At 39.3% G+C, this 12,604-nt stretch overlaps 1 protein-coding gene across 1 annotated transcript in view; it reads right to left on the bottom strand.

Moving 5' to 3' along the window:
• EHHADH (enoyl-CoA hydratase and 3-hydroxyacyl CoA dehydrogenase) overlaps positions 1-12,604 on the bottom strand; it is a 64,342-nt gene that overhangs the window by 14,541 nt on the left and 37,197 nt on the right. Inside the window, exon 5 of the mRNA XM_004473734.5 lies at positions 7,007-7,111. Within this exon, the coding sequence (XP_004473791.2) occupies positions 7,007-7,111 (105 nt within the window). The remainder of the gene's footprint in view (positions 1-7,006; positions 7,112-12,604) is intronic.

The following is a 12,604-nucleotide window of genomic DNA, read 5'->3' on the forward strand; positions in this document are numbered from 1 at the left end:
TTTATAGGTTCTGACAAAATGTATAATGGCCTGTATCCGTCACTGCAATGTCATGCAGGACAATTCCAGTGCCCTGAAAATGCCCCTAGGTTACACCTATTCTTCCCTCTCCCTCCCCTCAGAAACTTTGGTGGCCACTGCCTTTATATCAATGATAAAAGTCCTTCCATTGCTAGAATAATAAGTCTGTAATAGAATAATAATGAATCTACTTTAGTCCATTGTTCATTCCCCAATCTTGAGAATTTTGGGATGGTGTTGCCTACTTTTTTTCTAATTGAGAAGCAGATTAGATCCCATGGGGCAGATGGATGGAACTATCTTGCTTGCAGTTGCAGATACTCTTTGTTCCTTGGGATGGGTGCTGTTCATGATCATCTCCTTGTTAGTTGTCCTGGGTGAGTCCTATGAACTGGAGAGTAGGTGTTGCAACTCTGTAGATTCAGGGCTCAACCGGCACAAGAACAGACCAAAGGTTTAAGTCTCTCAGACATATATTTAACAGTTGGGTGCTAATTATAGGTTCAAATAAAAGGGGCAGAAGTGCTATGTGTAGAGAAACTATAAATGAGTCTAACTCTGTTACACTGGGGAGCATAAATTCCAAAGTAAGGCCCATTGACTGTGCAGAATTCCTGAGCTTGTCTGCTCTGCTTATAGTTTCTAGAGCCCTCGGGATCCCTGCTGCTTACTGTTTACTATGGCAGTCAATGAGATCCTGCTGAGACGTGTGTAAGCATAACTTCTGGAATGCCCTCCCAACTCACTTTGAAATCTCTTAGCCATAAAAACTCATTTGTATTTCAAGGCCTTTTTTCAGATGCACTGGTAGTAGGTGCTTGGTAATAATCCCTTGGTGTCAAGGAGGCTCATCCCCGGGAGTCATGTCCCACACCGGGGGAAAGTTATTGCATTTATATGCTGAGTTTGGCTTAAGAGACAGTCCACATTTGAGCAAGAAGGAGGCTTTCAGGAGATAACTCTTAGGCAACATACAATACGAGGCTAAGTTTCAATTTCCCAAGAAAAGGTTCATAAGTACATTATCAATAACAAGGGCCTGGCATAATGGTCTGTCTTCCTTTACTAGGCACTGCCCATGTACTCGGGGGATTCTTGCCATTTTATTAGAGAATGTAGTAGGGATCCCCAGGATGGGAACTCAATATTCTTTCTGTTATTGGGTGGATCTCCACCCACCAAGACAATGTCCCACGAACAAATGAACATAGTCATATGCCTTAGAGGCATGCCCCAGATGTACCCCTCCCTGCACATCCCCCATCACTGGCACCCACACCAGTGGTCCTCCCCTGCCACAGTTGTGACCCTTCTGCAAAATCACAGTTTTAAAGATACATTTTAACCTCCTAGAGTCCCCTTTCCCCCAAAATTGGTTTCAAAACTGCTGATTGGAATACTGAAGATTGGAAATCCCCTTCTCTACTTCCTTTCCTATTGGATGTGGAAACTAAATAAATGTTTGTAATCTTTTCCTTTTGTTATTTATTTATTTATTTATTTAGGAGGTATGGGGGAATTAAACCCAGGACCATGTACATGGGAAGCAGGTGCTCAACTACTGAGCTACATCCACTTCCCCCTTCTGTTATTTATTTTAAAGTCATCATTTGAGCAGTGAGCAGGAGTGGGAATAGGCTGAAATAATAGAATATTTTACAAGGCATAAAAGGGAACTCAATATTTTTCCATGTGTTTTTTAAAAACTGACATACAATTCTCATTCTTTAAAATTCATCACTTCAAATATACAATTCAGTGGTTTTTAGTATTTTCACTAATTTGTGTTACCATACCTGTATGTTTTTAACCATGTCCTTCATAAATTATTTACTAAGAGACTGCAGGTAGTACTGGTACTCCATGACTAAAGAGTCAAAATTAGGAAAAATTATCTCCATTCTTACCTTGGGTCTCTGTACATCAGTGGTTCTGAAAGTGTGGTTGCCTAGAACAGCGGTATCTACATTGCCTGGGAACTTTTTCGAGATGTAAATTCTTGGGCCCTCCTGAGACCCAGCCAATCTGCAAGTAATGAGTGGGGCCTGCAATCTATGTTCTAACAAGCCCTCCAAGTGATTCTAAGGCACAGAAAAGTTTGAGAACCATTGCTCTAGACCAAGACAGTTATATCAGCTTCAGACAACTATAGATTTGTACCCATGGATGTATTTATTTATAATATACATACATGTGTATTATTAATATATTAGATTTTGGTGGAAACTGTCTTCCAAATCAATCCATCAATTTCACTCTGCCAAAATGATCACATACTAATTGCCATATTTAAAAAAAAAAAAAAAAGAAGAGAAAACAGGGAAGTATAAAAAGGAAGGAGAGGCACAAGACCTCAAATGACAATAAAAGGCAAAAACAAATAAACCTAGTTAAACTGCATGTTTTCTAAGACAATAAATAGCAAAAGTGGGTAAGACTCTCTGAGCTAATCCTCCATTGGATCTGCTCTATTTCTCTACCTTGTATCTCCAGCATTTATCTATTACAAAGTAGCACCAAGAACTCATAAGATTTCAAACAGCGGAGCTCATTTTTGAAAGAATAAACAAGCAAAGAGTAAAAGCCCCAGAGTTTTCCATGGGATCCTAATCCCTAAAACCTGAAACAGACCCTAGAGCTGATCAGGTGGTAACAATGACAAAGAACTGGAAGTCCTAACACTGAGCTTCACCTTCCACCACAGTGGCCCTATAGGTCACAGAACATGGTTTGAAACCAACTAATTTTGTTGAACCCTTTCCTTTTATTGATGAAGAAAATGAAGCCCAAAAAGGTGAGGTGATTAAAGTCCATATAGTTAAGGTTAAGACTAGAATCCAGAACTCCTGCCTTCTAGTCCTGAGCCCGTTTCTAACCAGACTGCCCCCCTTCCACCCTGGCAAAGCAATCCTTTTTCAAAAGATAAACTTTTTTTTAAAATCAAGAGTTTTCATCACCTACCACCTAAATACAACTACTGATAAAAATATGGTATAATCCCTTAACCATATATATATATATGAACACATACATACATATTTGTACCCTTTCCTATCCAGCTTTTTTCCTGCTTAACATTATATGTAATAATTTTTCCAAGTTTGTCAACATTCTTGAAAAATATTTTAATGGCTGAATGGTGTTGATTCACTGAAATCTACCATCTTTTATATAATCCCTTAAAATTAGATATTTGAGCTGTTGCCAATATTTTATAATTATAAATAAGCTTCAGTGAGTATCACAGTATGCAAGTCTTTGTATACTGCTGTGATTTCTTCTCTGTGACAAATTGCTAAAGACAGAGATACTAAGTCAAAAAGTGTAAATACTTTTAAGCCTCAATACATTATTGTCCAATTTCCCTCTAGATAGGATATAGTATAAGCAGTATGATTAGAGCTTATTGAAACTCAATCTCACGCTATTACTTTTTCTATCTATTCTAATTTGCTTGGAAAAAACTCGTCTTTTAAATCACTATGGTTTTTCATTAATCAAGTTTAAAAAACATTTAAGAGTTAATATACTTACTATATAACCCAGCAATCCTACTGTTAGGTATTTACCCAAGAGAAAGGAAAACATGTCTACAAAGATTTGTGTAGTCCCAAAGTGAAAACAACACAAAGTCCATCAACTGATAAATGGATAAACTGCAGTATATCCATACTACAGAATACTATTCAGTAATAAAAGGGAATTAAATATTAATGTATGCAACAACATGGTTGAATATCAAAAACGTTATGCTAAGTGAAAGAAGCCAGACACAAAAGGCTATTACTTTATGATTCCATCTATGCAAAATTCTATAAAAGATAATAAAACTATAGGGACAGGAAGCAGACCAGAGTTGTCTGTGGCCAAGGATTAGGGGACAGGATTGACAAGAAAGAGGCATGAGAATACTCTTTTGGGTACCAGAGCCATATGTTGATTGTGGCAGCAGTTACACAAATGTACACAATCATCAAAATTCATCAAACTCTGTACTTAAAATGAGTGAATTTTACTGTGTGTAAATTATACCTCAATAAAGCTAGAAAGTCAAAACAAAAGCAAATCATTTAAGAAATACTGTGGATAAACTAATTTATTTTCATTTTTGCTTATTTCCTTCTAATTTTTTGCCTGCATTCATAAGTACTTTATGTAGCTATGCTAAGATATATGTAAATTAATATTTGAGGCATTTTTATATCACAAACATATTTCTATATAGTCTTCATGATCATAATTTAAAATTGTTACAAAATGGTCCATAGAGTTGAAAGCCCAAAACAATTCCCCTGCTGTTAACAGGTAAATTACCAAGTTTGAAAGCAGATGATTTTTCAATATTTGGATGCCACCATGTGGACAGACTGTGTAATGTTGTTAAGATGGAAGAGGCTATTTTATAAACGTACTAGATATGATCCTCCTCTCTTTCTTGAAGGAACTTAATTCCTGTGGTGGTTTGGAGCCGTGTGTCCCCCAGAACATGTTCTTAGACATAATCCATTCCTGCAGGTATGAACCCACTGTAAGTAGGACCTTTTGATGAGGTTACTTCAGTTACGCTGTGGCCCAACTCAACCAGGATGGGTCTTAATCCTATTACTGGAGTTCTACATAAAATTCAGACAGAGAAAAAGCCATGGGAAGCAAGAAGTTGAGGATCAATGGAACCTGGGAGAGAAAGGAGAGGCCAGGAGAGGCCACTATGAGCACTGCCATGTGACAAGGGAGCCCAGGACCAGGGCTTGTCAGCAGCCAGCCCCAGAATGGCAGTCTTCAAGAAGAAAGCGTCACCTTGGGGATGCCTTGAATTGGACGCCTCCCAGCCTCAAAAACCTGAGCTAGTAAATTCCTGTTCTTTAAGCCAACCCATTGCATGGTATTTGCTTGAGCAGCCGAGGAAAGGAAAACAACTCCCAAATCTAGGGAAATCAATTAAGGAAAAGAAGTTCCTGTTGAAACTTAACTAAAGCATGGTTGTAAATGATAGACCTGGGTCTGTCTTAAGGCTCAAACCAAAGTTATCATTTAGGGACCTCCAAATGTAAATAGCTGTTGGATAATCAAGTTATTTTTAACACAAAACAATAGTCCTCTTAGGAGGCAAATGAGCCAGACAATGAAAAGTTGGTAAAGACTGTATAGAAATCAGAGAAAGATTGCAGGAAGCATACTCCCATTTAAGCAAGAAGTTGCTAATTCTCTTTACAGACATTTGTTTTTTCTTCCCCTGGTCCCTTTTAAGCCTTTATTTTTGCATTGAAACAGCTACTGGCTAAAGCTACAAAAAGAAATATTATTTCAGCAAAGTGGTCCCTGTCAGAGTAGACAAAAGATGAAGACTTTGAATGGCCTTGCCTAATACCAGCTGGAAAATCAGCACTTGGTTCTGTCTGTAACCCAACTCTCCTCCCAATTATATTTTTTGACAATCTTTAATCCTCTCCATCTCTCTCTTTTTTTAAAAAAAAGATTTATTTATTTATTTCTTCCCCTCCCCCCTCGCCCCGGTTGTCTGTTCTTTGTGTCTATTTGCTGCGTTTTCTTTGTCTGCTTCTGTTGTCAGCAGCACGGGAATCTGTGTTTCTTTTTGTTGAGTCATCTTGTGTCAGCTCTCCGTGTGTGCGGTGCCATTCCTGAGCAGGCTGCACTTTCTGTCACGCTGGGCGGCTCTCCTTACGGGGTGCACTCCTTGTGCGTGGGGCTCCCCTACGCGGGGGACACCCCCGCGTGGCACGGCACTCCTTGCGCGCATCAGCACTGTGCATGGGCCAGCTCCACACGGGTCAAGGAGGCCCGAGGTTTGAACCGTGGACCTCCCATGCAGTAGACGGACGCCCTAACCACTGGGCCAAGTCTGCTTCCCCTCCATCTCTTTTAATTAAAGATACCAACCTCAATAGATTGGAAAGGAAAAGGTTAAAAACAAAAATGAAATAAAAAACCTTCAGGAGTGTTCCTCCAAAGAACTCTTAAAAGAACACCATGAGTCCATGAAGTGAGAAACCAGTGAAAGAAATGTGATTCTATTTGCTGAGACCGAAGCTCTAGAAGCCCACAGCTTTACTGTGGTAAGGCATAGAGAATGTCTATTTGTTGAAACCTGTGTTTACTTGTAGTTTTAACTTTAATTATATTTCTTAATAGCAAATACATTGATGTGGTAAAAATTCAAAAGATACAGAAGAGAAAACAGTGAAAAGTTTCCTTCCAACTGCTTCCCTAGCAACCTATCTCCATCCCCAGAGACATCCATTAACTGTTTCTTATGAATCCTTCTGGAAAAACCTAATGCATAGAAAAACTTTAAGACATATATACATTCTACCCCATATATACATTCTACTCCATTCCCCCTTTTACACAAATTGCAAACTACTATTCACAATGATGCTTTCTTTACTTAATAACTCTTGAAGATTAGAGCATATTGGTATACAAAAAGTTTCTCATTCAATTTTTTTTCCTACAATCTCTTTATTTTTATTTTTTTAAATGATACAGTAAAAAAAATACAGAGGTTCCCATATACCCCCTACCCTCCCTTACCCCACTCCTCCCACATCAACAACCTCTTTCATCATTGTGGCACATTCATTGCATTTGGTGAATACATTTTGGAGCACTGCTGCACCACATGGATAATAGTTTACATTGTAATTTATACTCTCCCCCAGTCCATTCAGTGAGTTATGGCAGGATATATAATGCCCAGCATCTGTCCCTGCAATATCATTTAGGACAACTCCAAGTCCCAAAAATGCCCCCATATCACATCTCTTCTTCCCTCTCCCGGCCCCGAGCAACTACTGTGCCACTTTATCCACATCAATGCTACACTTTCTTCCATTACTAGTTACAATTTTAAGCTGTGTCATATTCCACTGCATGGATGAACCATAAGATACTTATGCTGTTCCTTATTAAAAGGGATAGTCAGATTGTTTCCAATCTTGTGCTATTTTTACAATTATCTTCTTACCTGAAACTCTCTGTGCTAATTTGATTGCTTCTTCCACTGGGTCTGAGTTTACAATTTTATCCAGAATACCTAGCTTAAGTGCTTCACTTGCCAAAACATGTCTTCCTAAAACAAAACAAAACAAATAAAAGAAGTGTGAGATTATAGCAAAAGCATTATTCTCTCTAGTAGCAAATGTTTTCTGTCCTCGATATAAGCACCTATTATTAAAGAAAATCAGTAAGGACCACACTGACTGTTGTAACAGAAAGAGTACTATAGAGGGAACCAGAAAACTTAGATTTAAGCTCCAGGTCTATCTTTTACTATTTGTGTGACCATGAAGAACTGTACGTGGACCATAATTTCCTAAATATGGGAATAATCATGCTTACCTCAATACTTCTGAGTATTCAGTGAAAATAACATTTGATTAAACTTTATAAAGTGTAATGTTCTATTGAAATGTAAGAGATGGTTGACTTTTCTTTTATAATAATAGAGGTAGTAGCAGCAGTAGCATCTACCTTATACCTAGCATACACCAAGGGCTGCAGCTAATTAAAAAAAAGATAAAAGAAGCTGAGGTGGGTCAAGCAATTGGGTGTCTCTCTCCCATGTTGGAAGGTCTCGGGATCAGATCCCAATGCCTCCTAAAGGGAAGACAAACAGACACAGAACGTGCAGCAAATGGACACAGATAGCAGACAGCGAGCACAAGTGGCGGGGGGGGAGTTAAAAATAAATAAAAACAAATCTTAAAAAAAAAAAGAAAAAGATATAGTCCTCAAACATAGAGTTGGGTTGACAGGAAAAAAGCCTACTGGTTAGGCTGGCATTATATAAGCTATCATCAAAATTACACAGTACAATTTTTTGGCTTCCCAGCATTTCCATACATCCTTAAGTTCATGGAATCCATACTGTATAAACTTTGGAGCCCTGCCTCCTACTACACATGCTGAAAAGGAAGCAGAAATAATCAGAACATTGTTTCCTCAGCTCCATGGCAGCCAGGGTATGCCCTGTGACCCCAAACACAGCCAATGGAGTGCTCATCCAGAGTTTTTAGTCTGAAGTTAGTGACACTAAGCAGCAGAAACAGATCAGAGTTCCTGTCACAGGTGCACAGACATGCTTCCTGTCTGTGGTGGTGGCAGTAGGCACACCTAGTATCCTGTGTCCGGTGGTGCGGCTCCAATGTCCAGTCATTGCGCCGGCAGCACCAAGCACAGAACGGCAGCGCCAAGGGCTTAGGGAAGTTCGAGGAGGGTTGGCATCACTCCAGAATTTTGCCTTGGCAGTTGTAAATATGTCATTGGATCAGCATATTCTGAAGGAGGGGTTTGTGGGATACAAGCATCTCTTACCACAGGGTCAGATGGAAGAAGACAATGACCTATCACTTGCTTTCTTGCTAGTACCATCTTGCCTTCTCAAGAGATACTACCTTGTCTTGGTGGCAAACAATTCCAGACTTCACTACTCTTACAGATAGCATTGGTGGACACCATCTTTGAGACAAATTCTTCATTCACAGTTCTCATTAGTGTTTCAGAGAAGCACAAACCAGTCTTCTTGATCCTACAGATGATTCAATGATTTTGGGCAGGGTTCACTCTATAACAGCAGTTTTTTTGGACTTGCCTTTGAAAACAGGCTTCTGAATCTCCTCCTAGGGAGGTGGGGGTGGGTGGTGATGAGTGGGCAAGTAGCTTCAGTGCTCAACTCTTCTGTGTATAAAAGTCACTTGGGTAAGGAGTGAGTGAGTCAGCCTACCCAGGTTAGGGAGACCAAATGGGCATAAAGTAGTAGATAGAAACCCAGGGAATAAAAGGATCTTCAAGGCAAAAAAGGGAGTCATGAGTTAGCCACTAAAATGTTATTCAGCTGCCATAATTTTTTTTTTTTTTTTGTAGTACCAGGTCCTACCAGGTCTGATGACTCCAGACCTCAAGTGTGGGAAGCTGGCACTCAACCACTTAGCCACATCAGCTCCCCCGAGGTTTTTTTCATCTGTTTGCTTGTTTTTTTTTCTAGGAGGCACTGGAGACCAAACCAGGGTGCTCCCATGTGTGAAGCAGGCACTCAACTGCTTAAGCCACATCTGTTCCCAGTAATGATTTCTTCTTCCCTAGATTTCACAAGAGTGGAGGAATACCACTACTGTTTCTACGGAGTTCATGTTTCAAAGAACTAAGGTTCTCAAGACACAGTTCTATATACCCAGCCCAGATCCTCAGGCTGTGGTTTAAACTTGTTTTCTCTTGTGCTGCACTCCGTGTAGACAAAATACCAGTCCCATGGGCTCTAATAAGAATCCTGTGTAGATTCTCTTCTCCAATCTGGGTAATTTCTAATTTTCTAATTTTCTTCATAGCTTTCCAACCTTTAAAATTTTTTTCTACATGAAACCCTTTCCCAGATATCATTCTAAAGTGCTCCTAAAATTAAGCTGACTCCTTAAAAGGATTGCTGTTAGATTTCTTCTAATTCACTGTGACCTTTTCTATGCAAATCAAGATCCATCATTTCTTACTGTTTTACCTTTCCTCTTCAGCATGTTAGAAATAGCAATATTTCCATAAGCAGTGCTTGGGAAAAAGCGTACTTTATTTCTTTTTGTCAAAGACTCCAGTTTTCTTTATGATTTCCCTTAAGATACACTTGAATTTGAGAGTTAATACTGAAGACAGGGCCACAAAATTCCTCAATAACCTCTCATATGCTTTAATTTCTATAAGCCTTAGAATTTACAGACTTGTTTCACAATATTATGGTTTCCCTCTATATTTTATGCATCTTTGCCTTCTTTCTGTTTTGACTTTTGCAGAATGACCTGTCTCATGTGTTTGAATTTCTGCAGTTTTTTGGGCTGTATGCATCCTGGTATGAATTCCACACTAGATACTTAAAATAGTTCACATTCTTAAAAGTGCACTTATACTATTATAAATTAATTTCTAGCTTTTAATTGAAGACAAGAAATTTAATACTTTCAGTTTTTCTGCCCCCCTTTCTCGTTCTATTGGGTTTATTTTTATTTTTTTTAAAGATTTATTTATTTTATTTAATTCCCCCCCTCCCCCGGTTGTCTGTTCTTGGTGTCTATTTGCTGCGTCTTGTTTCTTTGTCCGCTTCTGTTGTCGTCAGCGGCTGGGGAAGTGTGGGCGGCGCCATTCCTGGGCAGGCTGCTCTTTCTTTCACGCTGGGCGGCTTTTCCTCTCGGGCGCACTCCTTGCGCGTGGGGCTCCCCCACTCGGGGGACACCCTTGCGTGGCACGGCACTCCTTGCGCGCATCAGCACTGCGCATGGCCAGCTCCACACGGGTCAAGGAGGCCCGGGGTTTGAACCGCGGACCTCCCATATGGTAGACGGACGCCCTAACCACTGGGCCAAAGTCCGTTTCCCTCTATTGGGTTTATATGCACCTCTTATTTAATAGAAAAAAAAATCCATTTTTATGAATATATACTCATTATTTTAAAATTTGGATCATGTACACAGTTTTGTATCATGATTTCTCTGTCAAACATATAGGTTTTGATCAGTAGTTCTCAAATCTTTTAATCTTAGGACCCCTTTAATCTCTTAAAAATTATTTAGGATTCTAAAGATTTGTGTATCTGGGTTATATGTATCAGTATTTACTGTATTAGAAATTAAATCGAGAACTTTAAAAGAGTTTATTAATTCATTTTAAAGTAGCAATACCAAACCCACTATACTAGTAAACCTACTACTTGTAACAACATTTTTTTAATGAAAAATAACTATGTTTTCAACATAAATATGTGAGAAGAGTGTCGTTTTATATTTTTGCAAATTTCTGTAATGTATGGCTTATGTGAAGACAGCTGGATTCTTGTTTCTGTGTCTGCATTCAACCTGTTGTGGTATCACATGCCAAATAATAGCCTCTGGAAAATTTCACTGTACACTTGTGAAAAAATGAGTGACAAAGGCAAATAATGTCTTATTACTAAGAAAATAGTTCTGATCTCATACAGCCCCTAGTGCATCTAGGAAACATCCAGGGATCCCTGGATCTAAGATTTAGATTTAGATTATCACTTTAAAGATTGCATAGCATTCTAGTATAGGAATATTCTATACATCTAGTGTTTATTTTTGGCTGGAGTGACTTTAGTTCCTTTGAAAGCAACCTTTTGTTTCAATTTTTTTTTTTTTTAAAAAAGATTTATTTATTTATTTAATTTCCCCCCCTCCCCTGGTTGTCTGTTCTTGGTGTCTATTTGCTGTGTCTTGTTTCTTTGTCCGCTTCTGTTGTCGTCAGCGGCACGGGAAGTGTGGGCGGCGCCATTCCTGGGCAGGCTGCTCCCTCCTTCGCGCTGGGCGGCTCTCCTTATGGGTGCACTCCTTGCGCGTGGGGCTCCCCTACGCGGGGGACACCCCTGTGTGGCAGGGCACTCCTTGTGCACATCAGCACTGCGCATGGGCCAGCTCCACACGGGTCAAGGAGGCCCCGGGTTTGAACCGCGGACCTCCCATATGGTAGACGGACGCCCTAACCACTGGGCCAAAGTCCGTTTCCCTCTTTTGTTTCAATTTGTTTTTATCCTTTGGAAGCATGCAAGATTCTGTTACCCGGAAGTTTAAAATCTTTACCAAAATACATCAGAATATTGATATCTCTTCATCAGTTTTTCCAGGAAAACGATGCACTTATAAAAATTCAATCTCTAATTCTATTTCATACCTGAAGAATTTCTTCTATTTTTGTTTTCAGTTTTTGCCTCTCACCTTTCTGCTTTGTTTTGTGCTTTAGAATCTCTTGTCATTCATAGCAGAGACCTCTATTATATACCCTTCCATGTCAGCTGCCTTCATTTGCAGTTTACTTTGGCAAATTCCTCTGAATTCTCTAAATGTGTCTCCAGGCTGCTAATTCAATTATCTGTCGCTATCATGTCTTCTTTCCATTGCTTCAAAAGCAAATGATACTGGCTAATTTTAAAATTTTAAACAGGACGTTCATATGTAATAAAGAAAATATTTCCTAATTTAGAATAATGTGATTTTTCTAAAACTTTTAATATCCTTTCAGCTGTTTCAGCAGACTCATAATCAGGTTTCCATTTTACTGTCAGGGAATTTTTCATAGGTTTGAGATATTTTAGTTTTAAGATTTTAATAATTTGTTTCTTTTGGCCATTGAACAATAACTGCTGATATTTGCTATTGGTGACTAGGAGCCCTGAAATGTTAGTACGAAAACTCACCCTCAACGTCCTGTTCAAATATAAAGAAAATCTACCTAGACTTAAAGCTGGAAGGTAGGCAGGATAAAGGCACTGTGCCCAACATCTTCCCCAGGACTCTGGGTGCAAAGAATGACCCACCACATCTAGAGCCTGGGGCAGCCTTGTCCTGTGAATGAACATATAAAGAAAGTCATCAGGGCCTGCCAAAGGTCTCTTTGAATAGAGCAGAGGCTTTCTACACTGTTCAGAGAACTAGGAGGACAGGACTGAGAAAATAAAAGCAGAGGGAAGAACAGGACACTAGTTCCATCAGGCAACTGGACAGAGAACATCTGTAAATGAACTGCAGTGTGCTCGGGCATGTCTTTTCCAAATGGCATTTGAAAGGAACTG

This window comes from Dasypus novemcinctus, chromosome 4 (genome assembly GCF_030445035.2).
Source record: "Dasypus novemcinctus isolate mDasNov1 chromosome 4, mDasNov1.1.hap2, whole genome shotgun sequence".
Taxonomy (NCBI): domain Eukaryota; kingdom Metazoa; phylum Chordata; class Mammalia; order Cingulata; family Dasypodidae; genus Dasypus; species Dasypus novemcinctus.